This window comes from Tripterygium wilfordii, chromosome 8 (assembly GCF_013401445.1).
Source record: "Tripterygium wilfordii isolate XIE 37 chromosome 8, ASM1340144v1, whole genome shotgun sequence".
NCBI classification, from domain to species: Eukaryota; Viridiplantae; Streptophyta; class Magnoliopsida; order Celastrales; family Celastraceae; genus Tripterygium; species Tripterygium wilfordii.
Genome location: NC_052239.1, coordinates 3,893,594 through 3,915,479, shown reverse-complemented (window position 1 = coordinate 3,915,479; position 21,886 = coordinate 3,893,594). Strand labels below are relative to the sequence as shown.

Here is a 21,886-nt window from a genome sequence, read left to right as displayed (position 1 = left end):
GAATTCACAATTCTCTCACCCCCCAACTTAAATGAGACATTGTCCTCAATGTCAAGCATGATAAACAAGGCAAGAACAAATTGTAAAATGCATTGTGAACATACAAAAACACACCAAAAATGAATTAAAAATAATCTAACACTACATATTTACAAGAGAGCTCTTTTCACGCACACTAGGAAGGGGTGGGATCCACAAGGTCCCATTCTTCGGCCAATTCATTAAAATTTTCCAAGTATGGTTTCAATCGTTGGCCATTAACCTTAAAAGTTTTTCCACTCCTAGGATCATCAATGTCAATGCTTCCATATGGGGAAACCTTGCGGACAATAAAAGGTCCGGTCCATTTGGTACGTAACTTCCCGGGAAACAAGTGTAACCGGGAGTTGTATAAAAGAACCTTTTGTCCCTCATGAAAAACTTTCCTCACAATGTGCTTGTCATGGTATCTTTTCATTTTGAGCTTAGCAATTTTGGCATTTTCGAAAGCATCATTCCTCAACTCCTCAATCTCTTGGATTTGGAGTTTGCGATGCCCCCCAACTTGATCGGTGGAGTCATTCAAAGTGCGAATGGCCCAATAGGCCTTGTGCTCCAATTCCACCGGCAAGTGGCAAGCCTTGCCATAGACAAGTCTATAAGGAGACATTCCAAGGGCAGTCTTATATGCAGTACGGTAAGCCCACAAAGCATCAATCAATTTGGAAGACCAATCTTTTCTATTGGGACCAACCGTTTTTTCAAGAATACGTTTAATCTCCCTATTTGCCAATTCCGCTTGGCCACTTGTTTGTGGATGATATGGGGTGCCAACTTTGTGCAAAATGCCATATCGTTTCATCAAAGTTCTAACCGGGGCATTGCAAAAGTGAGACCCACCATCACTTATGATGGCTCGAGGCATCCCAAATCTTGAGAAAATGTTTTCTTTTAAAAATTTTATCACAACTTGGTGATCATTTGTTCGAGAAGGGATAGCCTCTACCCACTTTGACACATAATCCACACCAACCAAGATATACAAATAACCAAATGAATTAGGGAAAGGTCCCATGAAATCAATGGCCCAACAATCAAAAATTTCCAAGATGTTAATAGGTTGGAGGGGCATCATCTCACGTTTTCCTAAATTACCTAACCTTTGGCAATTGTCACAAGATAGGCAATAAGCATGGACATCTTTGTGCAAAGAAGGCCAATATAAGCCACTTTGAAGAATTTTGGCCGCGGTCTTTTTGGAGGAAAAATGGCCTCCACAAGCATATTTATGGCAAAAGGCCATGACACTTTCAAATTCATTATTGGGGATGCATCTCCGAATCACTTGATCGGAACAATACTTGAACAAATATGGGTCATCCCAAAAGAAGTTTCGCACATTGCGAAGGAATTTGGATCTATCAATCTTGCTCCAATGAGATGGCATTTTTCCGGACACCAAAAAGTTGGCGATGTCCGCATACCATGGAGTCAATTTGGATGAGATGGCATTGGTGAGGAAGAGTTGTTCATCCGGGAAATGTTCATTGATGGGTATGCCATGTGAAATCAAATTTTGTCCGGGAAGTCTAGATAAATGGTCGGCTACTACATTCTCCACTCCTTTTTTATCTTTAATTTCAAGGTCAAATTCTTGAAGTAAGAGAATCCATCTTAACAACCTAGGCTTGGCATTCGCTTTTGAAAGCAAATACTTCAAAGCCGCATGGTCGGTGAAGATGATGACTTTCGAGCCAACCAAATAAGATCTAAACTTGTCCAAAGCAAAGACTATAGCTAGTAATTCCTTTTCAGTGGTGGTATAATTCACTTGAGCATCATTCAAAGTCTTACTAGCATAGTATATAACATGAGCATTTTTTTCTTTTCTTTGTCCTAGGACCGCCCCAACCGCCACATCACTTGCATCACACATGAGTTCAAAGGGCATACTCCAATCGGGAGTTTGCATAATGGGTGCGGTGGTTAGGGCACCTTTCAAATCATCAAAGGCTTTTTGACATTGTGGTGTCCATTCAAAAGAGACATCTTGAGCAAGCAAGTTACTTAAAGGTTTGACAATGGCACTAAAAGAATTAATGAACCTTCTATAGAAACCCGCATGACCCAAAAAAGATCTCACATCTTTAACACATGTAGGGGGAGGTAACTTTTGAATTAATTCAATTTTTGCCTTGTCAACCTCTATCCCTTTGGATGACACAATGTGTCCCAATACAATTCCATGTGTCACCATGAAATGACACTTTTCCCAATTGAGAACCAATTGGCTCTCCTCACATCTTTTTAACACACTTGCCAAATTAGCAAGGCATTGATCATAGGTATCTCCATAAACCGAGAAATCATCCATAAAGACCTCCACAATTTTCTCAACCATGTCACTAAAGATACTCATCATGCACCTTTGAAAGGTAGCCGGAGCATTGCATAACCCAAAAGGCATGCGTCTATAAGCAAAAGTTCCAAATGGACATGTAAATGTGGTCTTGTCTTGGTCTTCTAAGGCTATCTCTATTTGATTATATCCGGAATACCCATCAAGGAAGCAATAATAGGCTCTACCCGCTACTCTCTCAAGGACTTGATCAAGGAAGGGTAAGGGGAAATGGTCTTTTCGAGTAACCATATTGAGTCTACGGTAGTCAATGCACATGCGCCACCCGGTTTGAATTCGAGTGGGAACCAATTCGTTCTTGTCATTCTTAACTACCGTAATTCCGGACTTTTTGGGGACCACTTGGGTAGGAGATACCCATTTGGAATCCGCAATGGGATAAACTATCCCCGCATCAAGCAATTTTAGCACCTCCCCCCTAACTACCTCCTTCATGTTCGGATTTAAACGTCTTTGCATTTGTCTAATGGGCTTAGCTTCCTCTTCCATGTAAATCCTATGAGTACAAACCAAAGGACTAATACCCTTCAAATCAGCAATTGTCCAACCTATTGCCCTTCTATACCTTTGCAACACTTGCACAAGTTTCATTTCTTGGGAAGAAGTAAGTAGGGAAGATATCACAACGGGGTATGACTCATTCTCTCCCAAAAATACATATTTCAGCTCACTTGGTAAGGGTTTCCTTTCCGGCGTTGGTGGATGCTCTAGAGATGATTCAAGCTTAGTCTTGGAAGGTTCTAATTCCTCAATGGGTGGGTTGAATCGTCCTATGCTATGGATAGCTAAAGACTCCAAAACCTCATTAATTTCCTCTTCCTCAACTAAAAATTGACTACCTTTTTCGCTCAAAGCTAGCACACCTTCCACCGAATCCCTAGCAAGAGTTTTCTCTAAGTTCTCCTCAACATATGAATGGATCCAATCTACTTCCCTAATGTCTTCAAACTCTCCCATTTGCTTAGACACATTAAAAATGTTCATCTCCGCGGTCATATTCCCAAAAGATAGCACCATGACACCATTCCTACAATTGATCAAAGCATTTGAAGTTGCTAGGAAGGGTCTACCTAGAAGGACCGAGATTGGTTTGCTAAAACTAGGGAGGGGCTGAGTATCTAAAACCACAAAGTCAACCGGGAAGTAGAATTCATCCACTTGAACTAGCACATCTTCAACTATTCCTCTAGGAATCTTGACGGATCTATCGGCTAGTTGCAAGGTAATTCTTGTAGGCTTAAGCTCACCTAACCCCAATTGTTGATAGACCGAGTATGGAAGGAGATTAACACTAGCACCTAGATCCAACAATGCTTGCTCAATCCTATGGTTCCCTATGACTATTGGAATGGTAGGGCAACCGGGATCCTTATATTTAGGTGGAGTGGTGGCTTGTAAGATGGAGCTTGCTTGCTCCGTAAGAAAAGCCTTCTCCTTCACATTCAATTTGCGTTTCACGGTACACAAATCCTTGAGGAACTTTGCGTACGAGGGAACTTGTTTGATGGCATCTAAAAGAGGTATGTTCACTTTCACTTGTTTGAAAAGTTCAAACATCTCTTTGTGTAGAGCCTCATTGGTTTTCTTCCCTAATCGGTGAGGAAATGGTGGCCTTGGGATACACTCTCTATCCTTAGACGTGTCTACCCTTGTCCTATGTGATTGCCCCTCACTCTCCTCTTCTCCTCTTGGTATTTTCTCACATTTTTCTGAGTTTCTGGATGAAGTGTCCGGGCAATCCAAAATAGGTGTCCGAACACTTGCACCTAGTGAATCATTTTCCTGCACAAATTTCTCCAAACTCTCTTCCTTTCCACTATTTCCTTTGTCCTTTTTCCCCACTCTATCACCAAAATTCTGCACATCGTCATTTTGATCAACATTCTCATTTGGTATGGGTCTATCCACAATGCGTCCATTCCTCAAAGTGAGGATGGATTGGGCTTGTTCATGTCCACTCACCCCCCCACTAGTAGATTCTAGCAAATTGGCTTGTTTGGATGGATTGGGGTATGGTTGAGCTGGGAATTTACCCTTCTCATATGTGGTGAGAGCTTGGGTGACCTTAGTGATTTGACTCTTAATATCCTCAATGGCCCTATTGGTTTGTTCTTGGAATTTGGTGGCCTTTTGATTCTCCCCTATTTGAGCTTGCATGAAAATGTTAAGAGTGTCTTCAAGAGACCTCTTAGGAGGTGGAATGTAAGGTTGTGGAGGTGGTTGTGTAACACTTGGAGGAGGCAATTGTTGTTGGGGTGGATTGGGGAGTGATTGGGATTGAACATTCCCATCATTCCTCCACCCAAAGTTTGGATGATTCCTCCAAGGGTAATTCTCATTGTACGAATTGTTACCTTGGTGATTGGTAGGGTAGGGCTTCCTAAAGTTCTGAGAATTGTTCCCATTGTAACCTTGCCCAAATAGGACTTCCTTACAAGCCGGTAAGGCATTACACTCATCCGTCCTATGATCCCTACTTTCACACAAAGTACAAGCAACTTGGTCGTCAACACCAACCACATTTATAGGGGCCTTTTGTGACTCTAAGGACTCCAATTTCTTGGACAACAAAGCAAGTTTAGCATGCACATCATCATTTTCATTCAACACAAACTTGCCACTAGAGCTTGGCACAACATCATGTCGGGTTAGGGGAGGAGCTTCCCAAGATCGGGATTCCTCCGCCAACCCATCAAAGAAAGTAAATGCTTCATTGGCATCCCTATTCAAAAAGTCACCTTGAGTCATAGTGGAAACCAATTTCTTCAAAGATGGAGTCAAAGATTTGTGGAAGAAATTCACAATTTGAAATTTTTGAAATCCATGGTGAGGACACATAAACAACAAATCCTTAAACCTCTCCCAAGCTTGGAAGAAAGTTTCATGTTCTTTGCAATGAAAATTCATGATTTGTGTTTGATAAGAAATGGTACGGTGGGAAGGAAAATATTTGTTGAGAAATTCTTCTTGCATTGCCGCCCAAGTCGCAATGGATTGGGGGCGCAAGTTCTCAAACCATTGTTTTGCATGATCCTTCAAAGAGAATGGAAAAAGTTTGAGTCTCAAAATTTCTTGTGTGCATGTAACATCACCAAAAGTAGTACACACCGATTCAAAATCACGCACATGTGAATATGGTCGTTCCGATTCCATTCCATGGAATTTGGGAATCATTTGGAACATTGATGGTTTAAGGCTCACATTTTGTTGGTTCGGTGGCATGATGATGCAAGAAGGTTGAGTTTGCCTTGCGGGATGCGTGAGCTCCCTCAAAGTGCGATGCTCTTGGGCATGAATGTACTCCAAAGGAGGAGGTGCATGTAAATTTTGTCCGAAGGGAGCATATTGTGGCACTTGTGGCATTGGATAATACATGGGATGCACATAATTGTATGGGGGAGGTATATGATATGCGGGAGGCATATTGGGAGGTTGGTAGACATTTTGTGGGGCAATTTGTGCCGCATTGTCTTGTTGAAGTGGTTGAGGTGCATTTTGCAAAGCATGCTCAACTTGAACATTTGGTAAATTTTGGGCATTTGGCACATTTTGGGCATCTTGCCCTTGCGCCGGATTCATCAATTCATCAATGTTCACACGTTGTAAAAGACGACGTAATGCATCAAGATTGATATCACCCCCACGTACACTCCCCGCATCACTCGCATTTATGTCACCACCTCTCCCATCTCTATTAGACCCATGCCCACTAACACTATCTCTAAGATGAGACATGATGGCAAACAAAACTATCAAATAACACGAAAGATGGCAACCAACCAAGTCAAGTAACACCAGATTTTTCAATCAACAAACAACCAAGAACAATGTCAAGCAAGAACAGGAGCAAAGATAGGAATAGAATGACAATCAACCTCAGGAACAATTACACACCAAGATGTAGCAAGTAGTGATAGAAAGAAAAATGCGCAAAGCTCTCTCAAACAACGTATCACTACCAAGCAGCAAACAAGGTGGCATCCATCGCCCACAGGAATCTAAGTTAGCCCCATCCGCCAAGTTCTCCTCACAATTTTTTTTTTTTTTCTCTTTGCAGCAACTACACTAAATCAACTACACTAGAAAGCAAGTAAAAGGGAGGAACGAAGTTACCCTTGAAGCGTGACCGTGCTCCTTCCTTATTTGATGGCGTTTAATAGCATAAAGCTAGCATCTACAAGCCACCCAGCTCCGTCTTTGACACTCGCTTCCCCGGCAACGGCGCCAAAAACTTGACCGGCACCAAAGTGTGTGTGTGTACTTACCCCAAGTGTAGGGTATCGTCAAGTAATAAACCGGTGAGTCCGGTATCGATCCACGAGGAAGCAATGCAAATTTGAAGTGAATGATATGCAAATGACTAGCTAACACTAATAAACACAATGAATATCAAATACAAGCAAGTAAAAGAAATGGGCCGAATGACTCGGTAGCATGAGCGATTTTGGAATCAAAGTAAGCACAAATTGGATTTAAAACAATTAATTAAAAACCTAGTCTCTAGTCCGTCCCGGTGGTTACTCGGTTCTCATACTCAAGGTATTATTGCAAACACACACAACCATACACAATGCATTGTGTGATACTATCAATCATGCATATGCAAAGAGAATTGGGATATAAGACTTCAATTCATACATGTAGGCCATCGGGTCTCTTAATCTACGATGAACGCAAAGGGATAAGCACCTAATATTATGGATTAATGTTCCCCTTTGGGGCTTGGCTTGGCTAACACCCTAGTTTCACACTCAAAGATCAATTAACCATAACTCTCTCATGCACATTCCTAAATTAACCCAAAACTCCATCATCAATACACATAATTAATAGCTATGCTATGGAAAACTCAATTAATTAAGAAAATCATGCAATGGGTTTAACAATTCTCAATCAAACACATTAGATGCAATCCCTAGACTAGACAATCCAAAGATACAATCAAATATGTCATCTCCATAGATCCAATCACACAACCACGAAATTAAAAGAGCAAAATCAAAACTACAATTCCATGAACATACCTTGAGTAATTGAAACCAAGCACCCACCGTTTGGGACTAGAAACTAGAAAGAGAACTTAGCCACTCATCATAATGGGTATAAACATCAATTTTATAGATGAAAATCAATGTTTACAAACAAAATCACGAAAAACCAAGAAAAACTTAGAGAGAGAAGTAGAGAGAAAACAATGGAGGCAAGAACTTGGAGAAGATGAATTGTGTGAAGGAAGAAGAAATCTTAGGGTTTTCTCCTCCTTTTACCATTGAAAATACCTAACTGCCCTTATACAAACGTTCCCCATTGGTTATATACATGATTTACCCCAAATGCCCTTGAAATGTTGTGCAGAAAAGTTGCAGTTCCGCGGTGGTGTCCGGACAGGTGTCCGGACGGGTGTCCGGACACTTCATGCTTCCATCAACTTTGAAGCCTCTGTCTCAATTTGTGAAGAAAGTGTCCGGACGGCACTTGAGGCGTCCGGACACACTGTCCGGACAGGTGTCCGGACAGTGTGTCCCAGCTTCTTCTTTCAGCTCTAAAGGTGCCCAATTCAGTCATTTAAGCCCGATTTCCTGCAAAACCAACGGGAAACATGTATAAGGGTAAAATTACTTTATTTAAACACAAATGAATTACTATAAACACTAGAACCTCCTAATTAGATAGTATTAGGACCTCAAAATAGAGGTCCGGTCACAGATCCAAATTCAGAGGGTGGAGCTTCAGCGTTGCAGCGGAACAACAGAAAAGCTGATTAGAGGAGCTTCAGCAGGTGCAGCAGCAACAACCATCTCCATTAATTGTCGCTGGATTAGAAATGGTGTGTGCCTTTTTCTTTGATAACAAAAAAGAAAAATTAAGGTCATATGAAAACCAAAAAAAAATTAATTTCTTAATTGTCATGCTTAGTCTTTAACATCTTCAATAATTTGGTGCCTATTTCGACCATAATTTCACACATTTTCCAACAATATTTATTCACTTGCACCAGCAAGAACACTAAACCGCACCAGAAATCAATAGTGATGAAGAACACACACCATAAACCCTTGTTCTCATTCAACTTGACCTAACATTACAAGGTTACAAGCTACTTAAGCCTAGACACACATGAAGACCATTCTCCACCACACAACAACATAACAGTATGATATTCAGCTTAGTCAAAGCTTATAAGTTATAAGTGAACTTTGACCAAGACATACATAAAGACAAATACGCCATACTGGTCCATAAACTAAGGAGCACCGATACAGGTGCGGAGATATGAGATACGAGGATTCGCCATTTCTTCAACAAATTAGGATACGGGTGTGGCAGGATACAGCAGATATAAATATATAAAAATAAATATATTTATGTACATATATTCAATAAAATAACTATATAAACCAAATTCCATCACATATTAATATCATCAACATACTTTCATCTTCATTATCTACAGAAGGAGTAGGTCCAGTAGGAGCTGTAGAGTTTATACTATGACTTGAGTTCATTCTAAATACTTTGAGAATGGAGTAGAGTCGGCGTGGGAGATGAGTAGATGATAAAGCAGTGTTGCGTCGGCCTTCAGTGAGAGCACAATGAAGTATCTCGTCGGCTTCCAAGGAGAGAACAGAGCATTGTCACCGTCGTGGTATCTCAGTCTCTCACAATCTCACATATCATGAATGAATAATGAAGCAACCTGATGCCCTAATGCCCTTATTTCAATGGGCTTGGGCTAATAGGCATGTAATAAAAGAGTTATCTAATGGGCTTTTAATACTTTTAAGAAGTTTCAGCCCAACTTTTATTAAACAATGTTGAGAATTTGGCTCAGGAGTATCCCAACCGAATCCAAACCGTATCCCAGTCGAATCCGAAAAAACGAAAAATTTATAAAAAAAAAATGAAGGTGGGGAAACATCCGCACCCAAAACAAATCCTACCGCACCCGCACTCAAAACGAACTTGGTGTGGGTAGCTAAGGGAAATCAAGGTACTAGTGCTTCCTAGACCATACATATAAGAACATTACAAACGTAACACTTGTGCATGCAGTAGCAATGCGCTGTCCATGCTAACAATAGGAAGAGCCTTACAAACCTTAACACTTACTAGTCTTATCTTTGTGCTCTTCTCTTTGTATTTCAAATAAGGCTAGTAGCCGTTACAAGTTTTATATGCATTGTTTATGAGAATCAATGAAAACTCTGAGTATTCTTCTCTCAATTCTTGTTCTTCTTCTATCTCAAGTGGAAGTGCATGATGGGGGTGATCGCCAGAGGGGACTTGAAAGATGCTCTCTATGCTTGTGCAAACGGTATAGCAAACAATGATATGTTGGAAGGGCTTCTTGCAAAGTTGGCGTCTTCAGGAAGTGCAATCTACAAGGCCCTTAGATGCATAGAGCCTGCTGCTGCTGAGCTCCTTTCCTACATGCACATACTGTATGAACTCTGTCCATACTTCCAGTTCGGGTATTTGGTCAGTGTGTCTTTTGTGTAGGAGTCCTGTTATGTTCCTTGAGCTATTATGCATGTTCCTTGAGCTATTATGCACTGGATCATTTTACTTGAGAGTGAGAAAGGAAACGTAAATCGTGGGGAAAAAGTTGATTCTTTGGCACTTCATCTGTTGTTGAATAAGCTTTTGTGTAGTAGAATGATAGGTTTTCTACTACTGATGAAACAAACATTTATTTGTAATAATACTATTGCCGAGTCTCCGCCATAAGCTTATCTATACTTCTTTGGCACTCCGATGTATCAATCGGAGAGTCTACTTTCAAACTTACATTATGAAACCTTAAATGTATTCCAGGACAAGTTGTTATTTAAGAGCAATTTTACTTTCTCTATATATAAGAAGTGATAAATTCGAAGTTCCTTGCCCATTAGTTTAATTATTGTTCTTTTTCCTTCACAGAAGCTTGTTATTGATTTTTCAGCAGTGGAGCTTAGTTCCTTTGAAGATGCATTTGACTGCACTGTTAAGACGCAAAAATTGTAATCCTCCAAGTCTCAAGCAGTAATTGATTAAGTGTGCAGTGAAATTGAGCAGGCATTGGCAAAAGTTCATGTAATCAGCGACTCCACACCTCCTATTGATCAGCGATCCATCCGCACAGAATTGAAACAGAAAATTGAGGCAATTGTTCCGCTCAACCAGTTAGAAGGGTTGCAGAAGGAACTGAACGTAAAGCTGAGCAAGTACTCAAAACTTCTTGATAAATTGTTTAATCCTGACATAGTGAAGGGATACATGAATGTTGACTCTGACGTCCACTCGCTGAATCATACAGTTGCAAACCATCTGTTCCGACGAGGAATGTTTGACATTGGAGATTGTTTCATAATTGAGGTTGGGCAACCACATTTAATTGCACTAAGATCTCAATTCTGGGAAATGTATCAAATTCTTGAGGCTTTGTGGGTAAGGAACATTGAGCCTGCTTTGAAATGGGTTTCTACCAACAGCGAAAAAAAAACAGCCAAAATGACTCAAATCTTGAGCTAAAACTTCACAAGCTGAAGTTTGTGGACGTTTGACAGAGTGGAAGTCGAACTGATGCCCTTAACTATGCTAAAAGTTACCTTGCTCCCTTGGCTTCCCTTTACATGGATGAGATTCAAAAGCTGATGGCTTACAAGTTACATCTTGTGGGCAAGAAGGCTTGATAGGCCTCCTTATTCTGAGTTGACATCATCAATGCACTGGGAAAAATTAGCTGAGGAGTTGATCAATGAGTTCTGCAGTCTCTTGGGGCAGTCCTTTGAGAGCCCATTAAGTGTGCCAATGGCTGCTGGTTTTGAAGGGTTGCGAACCTTGTTGAAGTTAGCAAGAGTAGCAGGAAATGGAACAGTTCCCAGTACCCTGGAATTGGGAAGCAAATTGCATTTCCACTCGATATTGGTCTGTCCAGTGAGTAGGGAACAATGCAGTTACCACGAATCCCCCGATGCTTATGCCGTGTCAGCATGTTCTTAGCAAGCAGTCAATCATGAAGCTTCAAAAAGCAACTCGCGAGTATTTAAGTGTTCTTACTGTCCTGCAGACGTATCAGTTGCACACTGCAGGCTGCTTTGTTTCTGATTTTAGTTGTTTATAGAGTCGTAACATTGGCGGCTGGTGGTGATTACATGGGTGCATTACTTTTTTGAGGATCCTGAGTATAGTTTTTTTTACATAATTTATCATTTGTTACAAAACATTGTGGCATAAATTTCCATGAATTTTGTTATGCATACCAACAAGGTGTTGGTCTTGAATGATAAATTACATCATTGTTTTTCTTGCATTTGAGTTGGCTGTGAGGGCCGAGAAGGACCTAATAATGAAGTCACAGAACTCTCATAAGACTTTTTGGCTGATCAAAGGTTGCCAGGTTTCACCACCCCATTAAATTTTCAATAGATGACTCTCTGCTGGGGTGTTGTGTTGAGCTTCAGAGTTCAGCCTTCATTTTTTGGTCTTTGAAGACTATATGCCTTCATTAATCAGAATATAATAGATGACTCTCTCTTCTTTAATGCTTATCATACTGACTGGAAAGTTTCTTATTATCATGGTCTCGAGATGGCCATAAAATGATAAGAATGTCTGTCATCTTTGGATATTGAGAAGCTCCCCTCCAGAGCGATTGTTAGTCAAAAACCCTTTGACCTTGCAAGTGATTGTTTTCCAGAGGTTACATCCATTTATTGCAATTTGCAGAAAACCAAAACTTTGGAGTATAAGTCAAGTGTGCATGGTTTTTCTAATAGAAGATTGGCCATTATCGAAATCCCCTTTGTTTCTTTCCTACCAAACCAGCCCAAAACATAATACTGTTTCAGACACCATAAAATGTTAAAAGATCACATCCTTTCTCAACTCAGCTTAATAGTAGAATCAAATTGTTGTTTACACAGTGGTGATATACCAGATTGAGGAAGACATTGTCATCACACCAGCAATTTCTTCATTGTTTTATACTCATCTGGTACTGAAGCTGTGAACTTTGAAGTCACAAATTGTGAAGACTAGCCCTTTCTCCACTTGTCCTGCTTTACTCAAGATAGAAAAGGAGATTTGACAATTCCAGGAAGGAAAAAAAGAGAGAGAGAGAGAGAATGAAACTACTGATCAGAAATTGCATTTGAGACTCAAATTGCATCTAAATTCATAAGAAATCTTCAATTTAAACCTTAAAATGCAGTCCATGATATTGAACACAATGAATGATATATATATTATCAAGAAATAAATCATCATCCAATGCAAGTCAATTGTTTTATGAAAATCCCATTATTTTCTTCAAACCAGAAAACAATACAGGAGAAGAAGAATCTGGAGACTGCTTCTCTTCATTCAGCTGTTCTTCCACCATCTCCTTCACATGCTTTCTAGATAGGGGATAAAAATTAACACCCCACTCAGAGACAAAACCATTCACCAATACCCACTTCTCTTCTTCGTCCATTCTCTTCCATCTCTTCTTCACTTCCTCTTCTTTCAGGTCCAGATACTGGACCAACTCAGAGAACAGAAGCTCTCTGCTCTTCTTCATCGCCTCCTCTCTCTGAGCCAAATGGGTGTTCATCTTTTCCACCTCCGCAGACAATTCCAATGCAAGATCTGCATCACTGATGCCCTTATTCATGCACGGGATTTGGGTTCTGGATCTGTTTGGGAAAGAAATGTCGGCGGGGATTGGATGGAATTGCGAATTTTGACAGCGATGGAGGGCATGTGGGGAAAAGAAATGGATTCTTAATGCCATTGAGAGAATTTTCTTTCCGGAAGGCCAAGGATTCTCGTGTTGATGATGGGATTGTTGTTAGGGTTTGGCACATTTAGGTGTTTTATTGGACCGGTGGAGCTTTAGCCCAACTTTATAAATAATTGTTTATGTCATCAATCTTTCAACAATTTCTCAATTATAAAATTTCTTGATTATATTATTAGGATACATCTAATTACACATTATTTTTTACTAAATACACATAAATATTGATTTGATCTCATTGTGTTTATTTTTGTGCTATAATATCTGTGTTTCATTATTTTTTGGGCTTAAAGAAAGATTAAAACCATTGTGGTGTATCTGACACCTTCACGTGATCACTGCATCTATCACATGCACATGCCACGGGATTGGGGGGCCTGTAGTCTAGTTAATTTTTTTTGGTTAACTTTCCTAACAATTTTCTGGCAGATTTTGCGATCCAAGAGTGGGGATTGGGTCCTGGGATGGGGAGATGGGTCTTGTAGGGAGTCCAAGGAAGGAGAGCAGTCACCTGTCATGAGAACTCTCAATCTCAAGCTTGATTATGAAATTCAGCAAAAGATGAGGAAGATGGTGCTTCATAAGCTCTATACATTATTTGGGGGTTTTGATGAAGATAATTATGCTCTGAGACTAGACAAGGTTACAGATACTGAGATGTTCTTTTTGACATCCATATATTTCTGCTTCCCTCACGGACAAAAGGTCCTAGTAAGTGTTTTGCTTCAACCAAGCATTTTTTTAACAAAAAGATTAAATGAGGTTTCTTTATAAAGTGTGAATGATTAAATGGGTCGTACTTGTTAATTTTGGGCAAATGTGCAGATTGGATTAAGTTTATAAATTATTGGGTTTGTTTTATTTGAGTATGATAGTCTTAATAGGGTAATCAAAAAAAAAAGATAATCTAAATGGGTGTTTTCTAGTTCAGTGGGCCTAATAAGTTTAATTGGTTTTAAGGATAACCAAAACAAAATTCAGTTAGCCTTTGATTAAGTTTGGTAACCATTTTTAAATGGATGTTGTAGGGTGGTAACATCTTTCCTACACTCAACCGACCTCCGGACTCAATTTTTATTTTTGCGGATATAGACCATTTGGAAGAAATGAGAGCTTGGGCCAAAGATCTACAATTGTCAAGTAGTAGTTCTACTGATCAGGTAAATATAGATATTAAAGACATTTTTTATTTGTTTTATAAAATTTTTGATTAATTACAGAAAATCAAGTGAAATTTGTTGTTGATAGGATTATACTATCAGAAACGAAATGAAAAAGAAGAAGAGCTTGCGGATGATTGTGAAGAGAAAATTGAAGTTGATGTAACAAATGCATTTTTAATCGAGATAGTATAACAACCAAGGAAATAATGTCTTCTATTTTGAACATCTTTAGCAAACCTATTTTAATTTATAACATGTATAAATTATTTTCAGGTGTTCGATTCATGTCAATCGTTGAGTGCTATGTGGAATGCACAACCATGTCTCTGCATCATATATGGAGGGGCATCCATACGCCAGTCGCCTTTCTGACTCTGAAATTGAGATAATGGTAGATATGTCTAGCAATCGTGTGACGTGTGACGTGTGACATGTGCTATTGTGCTTAAATAAATTGATGCATACATGCAACATACTCGTTGTAGGTTTCCTCCTGAAACCATTGTGGTAGAAGATTAATAATGTAACATGTGCTATTGTGCTTAAATAAATTTACATAAGGTAATTAAATCATATGTATCATATCTTATTGAGATCATATATATATATATATATAACATTCTTTTTAATAAAATTGAAGTCAATTTATTGGGAGATGTGTTCAAACATGTCCATTGTTTTTGCTAAGTAATATTTTAGTTTACAACTTGACATATAGAAATAGTTTTAATTAGACGGTCCTAAGTTGAATAGACTATATAAACTCAAATAATAAATAAACCAATATTCTTAAAAAATTAATATTGATATATTTTTATGAACAAAAAAGTTGGCTCTCTTTTGAAATGATTGATTGAAATGTTGTATGTGAGTATTTGAGTTTTTTGTCAATCTAACACTCTGACACAAATTATATCCCAGTATAACACTGGGACAAAAATATTTCTCAATCTAGCACTACACGCCACTTAGAGTGGCATGTTTTTGACAAAATTTATACGATCATGCCATCATAGATGGCGTGATCCATTTTTTACCATTCACGCCACCCATTGTGGCGTGAATAATGTAATTTTTCATTCATGCCATCAAAGATGACATGAAAAATAGGTAAAAAGATCATCACGCCTACACTAACAAAACGTTGATAAAATTGAAACCCACCTGATAAAAATTGAAATCCATGAGACAAATAATTATAATCCAACATCAACGTAGAATGAAAATAAAACATCAATGGCAACGTAAAATGAAAACAATCTCATCGAAATAGTTAAAATGAACACATAAAATGTCATATGGTCCTGTGCCTACTCCATGTTGCGGGAGTAGTGGATGGACCAATCTCATCCTACGTTAGCTGAGATGGATGCATAGTAAAGTTAGTTGCACAGGGAATGTGACCACATCGGTATGATGGACCTACAGGATATCTACGATCATGTTGGGGCGTAACTTCAACATCATGCCCTATAATCTCTTCAAATCGGTGTCCCTCACCAACCTCATCCAGAATGTCAAGGCAATTTCCTAACCAATTATTTACAATGGATACAGTAAAGTCATTAATTGCAGCACGCAATGCTGCAGCAGCTTTTATTGCTCCCCCGAGGCACATACTCCAAAACTGTTTGTGGTCTAAATGTCGATGGAGCACTAATAATCCATCGGGTGATAGAGTTATACTAGTGCATATACTCGCCAACACTCGTGCGAGGGAATCGCTCCCGCGCGATGTGAGATAGTCTATCATCCCAATATGCCAATCATGTCGCGTTCTTCACCACCCAATCCACATTATCCCGCCCTCTCCTATTCAGACCATGTAATTTTGAGTTTGTATCCATTGGAGTCAGTATATATTGGGATATACCAAAATGTCTCATAACAAGATCTGGGAATTGGAACTCCACAATCTCAAAACAAATCAATGGAATTATAGCTCTCCAGATTCTACTACCATCAATACATACTACGGGTGCATCCGTCAATCTCCCAGTTGTATATGGCATCCACTGTACCTGATTTGGTTCTTGCTGATCCAGTTCATCTCTAGAAAATATAAGAACTTGCATTGGATTCCTTCTATATGTACGTCGTCCACACCAGCTATAAAGATAAAACATACGAATAAAGTTAGTATTATTTAATTTATAGTCATGAATTAATATATATATTTATTGTCATGCTTATTACCTAGCACCAAGTGGGTGGGGTGGCTCATCTGGACCAAATGTAGGTGGAGCACTTGTATGCAACTGTGGTCGACATATGTGCAACCTCTCCCAAGACAACAACTAAAACGGACAAACATATATAAGTTTAGATGAATATGCAGTACATGCTTATAAAGTTCAAGTATTGTAATATTAGAATTTTAGTAGCAATAACTAACATGCAGTAAGGTTCAATTCCTTCACCCACGACATCCAAAAGTCGAACTTCTCCTTAGATTCTTCGTTAGCCATTGTAACAACTGCATGCTTCAAATCTTTATCTTTAAAATGGGTGTTGAAATTACTCACAAAATGTCTTGAACAGTACCTATGATAAGCAAATGGTTTAGGCCAACCATCTTGCATTGCTGCCAAAATTCCAACATATTGAAAAGATAATACACAAATGCCTCTTTGATCGGTTACATAAGAACAAATGCATGCTATGAACCATCCCCAATTATCAACACTTTCTTCACCTACAATGGCAAAACATAACGAAAAAAGACCATTTTCTGCATCAAACCCAACTGCGATCAACAATTTTTCTTTGTATTTTTCGTACAAATGAGTGCCATCAATACTTATCAAAGGACGACAAGATTGAAATCCAATAATAGAAGGCCCGAATGCCCAAAACACACGACCAAACATTGTCGTATTGTTGACAATGTCCTTATAGTTGAAATTGACAATCGACCCTGGATTTGAAGATTGAATTGCTTGCAACAATCTAGAGAGAACATTGTATGAGGCTTCAAATGTCCCAAATAATTTCTCAATAACTTTTTGTTTAGCCCTCTATGCTTTCTTGTTCGACACCGGGTACTGTAGGGTACTGTAGCTGAGAACTAGCAAATGCCTTAATAACTGCGATATTTAGCTTCAAATCAGCTCTAACAACAGGTAGCACTTCCTCTGCAATAAACTCTGAATTCAATTGACGATGCCCTTGGTGCAAAGATGTATTTGTGCCTGTATGCCGACCTTTAATTATTGTTATCTTCCACATATTGAGCTTTTCCTTCTTCATAGCTCGAAGATACCAATTGCAAACTGACTCTTTCACACATTTCAATTGTATAATGCCTGAATTTAAGCGTTGTGTCTTATACTAGCAGTTGTTTTGAATGTGTCACATCTTCACAGCTCGTAGTAATTGTTTCTTGTTATCAAATATTTCATTTACTACCATTGTATCAAATGTATTATTCTCGTGCATATCTCAGTCTCAACATACAACATAATCAGATTGACTAACATCGTCAAATTTTGGTACCCGATCACAAAAATTTAGGTACCTATGCTCATCCACGATGGTTGACTCAATATTTACCCCAGTGTTACCATCATCCTCCTCGTCGTCACTATTATCAAACTCTCTTTTCTACTCTTCTTCTACGAACTTAGAATCATTATTAGCAAGTGCTCCCTCGAAGTGACTGTCATTTTCATTACTCCATATTTCTGGTATTAGATTCAGATTCACGGATGTTGATACTTACTGATATGAACTACCAACATATGTTTCAGTACCATGGCTCCACGAAATTAATGTATTACTATTTTCCTTTATAAAACTGATCATGAAATCCAAAGTTTGTATTTCAATACCTCATGAAATCCAAAGTCTGTATTACTATTTCAATACCGATGTGACGTTATTAGATTCTCCAATCTACATCATACCATACGACAACCATATTATTTCCTCCATATTAGTAACACCTAAGAAATCATTTGTAAACATGTTATTCTAAGCATATACACTTACCAACAATTTTAATTGCTAACCAAAAACATATAAACAATATGTATCACTAAAATTACAAACAATACCATATCAATTAAACTACAAACAATCTCAAATAACAACACAAATATCATATTTTTCCTACAATAAAAGCAAACAAATTTAACAAACAATCTCAAATAACCTCATAAAAACCATTTTTTCTCTACATAAAAAATTTAAATAACATATGGTTTACCATCAATTTTAAACATTAAAAGCAAACAAATTTAACTAATAATACCATAAAACAACACTAGATCCCTTTTGTGCAATCAATTAAACTGCAATCAAATAAAAAAAAATTAACCCACAACCTCTCTCACCTCTTGCTACATGGGAGTAGAAGGGAGTGTATTGGATGGGAAAGTCACGAATCGGTGACACTGAAGACTGATCGTGGTTGCTTCATCGATGGGAGAAGCTTCGATCGATGGCTAACGGTTGGTGTGTGCGTCGGTGTGGGTGGGGGAGAGAGTGGAGAGATAAGGTTGTTTGTGTTTTTATGGCTCGCATTTGTTGATAGGGACATGTGACTAATTTATTTTTTTTAAAATTTAAGGTCACGCCAAACCAATTGGCTTGATTGTCATTTTTTAGATAGTCACGCCAACTAGGTTGGCGTGACTAGTTTTTTCTTATATTCAAGCCACAATGGGTGGCATGAATGGTAAAAAATGGATCACGTCATTGTATAAATTTTGTAAAAAACACGTTACTCTAGGTGGCGTGTAGTGCTAAATTGGAAAATATTTTTGTCCCAGTGTTATACTGGGATATAATTTGTGTCAGAGTGTTAAATTGACAAAAAAATTTGAGTATTTAGTAAAAAGTTATTGAAATGTGATATGTGAAATGATTGATTAAAATGTAATATGTGTGTATTTAGTAAAAAGTTATGTGTATTTAGCAATTGCCATGTCACTAATGTTTCTGACATTTCTCTATTTTGTCTAGATTTTGAAATTTTAGGATGTCGATGGTCGGAGTTTGCTTATGAGGCACTGAATATATTGTAGTCTGTTTTCACGTCATATAATTTTTTAAAAACAAAAGTCATGTCAGTAAATCATTCCAATTTAATAGTAAACTGAAACAAGATTTAGGGCTTGCGCTTGCAAACCAAATTGATCGACGCTCCAACTCCTAACCTCCGGCGCTCCAATCTTCCTCTCCGATCGACGCTCTATTCTTTGAACCATGTATGATTTTCAATGAACGCAATTGTTTCTTCAATTTCTTTGCTTTCTATCTAATCGACGATTCACTTTCGTTGCTTGCATATTTTGTTTTCTATTAGGGTTTAACATGGGAACTAATTTAGTTACAAGCCAGATTGCGTTCAACATCCTAACATTCTAACTCCTTGTATAACCATGAACAATGTTAGCAGATTTCAATTGCCAAGTTTCCTCATTTGTAATCTTCAAAGCATATAGCGTAAACATGCATGAAGAATAATAAATTACTCTAGCCCTAGTATGGTCCAACTTGTCCCACTTCATTCTCCTTCCACAATAAACTGTATATGTCAACACAACTTCAACAAATTGTTGTCTGGAGATAAAAACCATGCCAATTTCCAGTTGAAATTACCCATGTCTTTAAGAGGGATGTATGCAGGAAAGGGATTGGCTCCATCTAGGTCACTTACATCATTATCAACTTCACTAGGTATACTTCTCAAATCATCCTCATCGAATTCATCATCATCACTTAGTCCCCTTACTGAGTCAATGATAGGATCATATAACTCTTCATCTTGATTTTGACCACTAATATATGTATTCATTGATGGATTTGCCTCAACACCAACATCAATGAATGCTTCAACTTCAACTTTGTCAACAACATCATCTTCAATAAGGACATGACAATATCAAAATCAACATCATTGCCATCAGAAGTCTCACTAGCATTGTCTTCTTTGACAGTTTCTTAAAGAGGAGACCCACTCATTCTCACAAATTCAACAAGAACGCAAATCAAGTTGATGAAAACATATTAGATCAAGAGAAAGTTCTTTATCAAGCATAAGATATGGAATTACAACGTGCGCGCCTACCCCTCACTGATCGACGAACTACATCTTCGAGAATGGACAAACTGGATTTTTCGATTTTAGAAGATAAAACAATAATATCGGGTTTTTTTTACTAATTTAAGTAGTATATGCATTAAGTGATGTAGCTTTTGTTTTTTTTTTTAAATTATATGACATTGAAATAGATTACAGTATATCAGGTGCCACATAAGCAAGTTCCAACCATCAATAATCGAAAATTTTAAATTTTGGATAAAATTGAGAAATTTTGGAAACATCAATGATATAATCAATAAATTTTATACTTCGAGGACATAATCGAGAAATTGTGGAAACATTGAGGATCTAAAGATGGTGAGACTTCATCTTTGCACTAAGCAAATGAATGGTGAAGCTCTTGAAGTGTAGGCTCGGGTGAAACCCAAAATTTCAATACTAAATAAGACTTGAACAATCAGGTAGAAGCTTGTGTAGCAATAGCAAGATAGCTTGAAGATGGTAGTGAACTTTCCTCTCAAGGATTTTCTCAAGAGTTTCTCCAAATCTTCCAAGTGGGGGAGACACTCTCTAAGACCAATCAATCTCCTTAATCACAGCCCTCGAATCAATCATAAGCTTCAATCTTGACCCTCCAATCTTCAATAAAGCTCAACCCTTGAATAATTTGAACAAACAAATCCGAGCCCTTCATTTTTGTACTGTTGGAGCATACTTGAGAAGAGGTGCAAGCTTACTTTAATGTGTTGTCATGAGTTCAGCCCTTCGATTAAAAGCAAGATCAAATCTGGACCATCACTCCTCTCTTTAAATATGAACCGTGAGATGAACTCGTACTTGCTTGATCTCAACCTTTCAATTTGGCTCCAAGACTTAAAATGAAAACCCCAAGAAGGGTCTTGTTTGGTTGCACCAAATTAATCTTCTTTGTAGCACAAGTCTTGTATATAGAAAACTAAACAAAGAATATGATAATTATGAATTGTAGCACAAAGTAGGTCTCACATGTTTGTCCTTTAAAGAGACAGCCTTGTTGGCTTAATTTCTTCGAAGTATTTTTGTTCCACTCTTTCCCTCTTCAATTCAAATGGTGTAGAGACAATTCCAAATTCCAAGTCTTCTAAAAGTTTTAATCTATTAAATCCAGCACAATATTATTTTCTATAACCAATCCACATTTAATCATGCACATAAAATATCAATCTTGAATATCTTGCATAAACGACAACATGCTTGCACAAATAAATCCATGTATGATTTCTTACTTCTCTATTTGAGTTTGCAGCTCTAATATGTTTATGATGTCTAGTTCTAAGGCTTGTTCCAAATATCTCTTCTGAAATGAAATTGATTAAAAAAATGTTTATAAGAATAGAAAAGATAAATATGAATATTTTAAAGATTTAATTAATTAAAATATTGAGAAAAAAACAAAATAAGTAAGAGAAAAAGGCAAAATGACACACAAAAAGTGGTTTTTTTTTTTTCTTTTTTGGTCTTGTGCCTTGAAGAGA

General features: G+C 38.0%; 1 protein-coding gene and 2 pseudogenes across 1 annotated transcript; 2 read left to right on the top strand and 1 right to left on the bottom strand.

The window, feature by feature from the left end:
• Positions 1-5,216: 5,216 nt before the first annotated feature.
• On the top strand, positions 5,217-5,316 carry LOC120004710 (annotated as a pseudogene).
• A 4,342-nt stretch (positions 5,317-9,658) lies between these two features.
• On the top strand, positions 9,659-11,485 carry LOC120003551 (annotated as a pseudogene).
• Positions 11,486-12,599: 1,114 nt separating this feature from the next.
• On the bottom strand, positions 12,600-13,256 carry LOC120004355. Its single transcript, XM_038853684.1, has one exon. The coding sequence runs from the start codon at positions 13,152-13,154 to the stop codon at positions 12,666-12,668; it is 489 nt and encodes a 162-aa protein (XP_038709612.1). The 5' UTR covers positions 13,155-13,256; the 3' UTR covers positions 12,600-12,665.
• Between the last annotated feature and the right edge of the window lie 8,630 nt (positions 13,257-21,886).

What these genes read in the sequence shown, in the direction of transcription:
- LOC120004355 (XM_038853684.1), bottom strand. Translation starts at nt 13,154, where the DNA reads ATGGCATTAAGAATCCATTTCTTTTCCCCACATGCCCTCCATCGCTGT.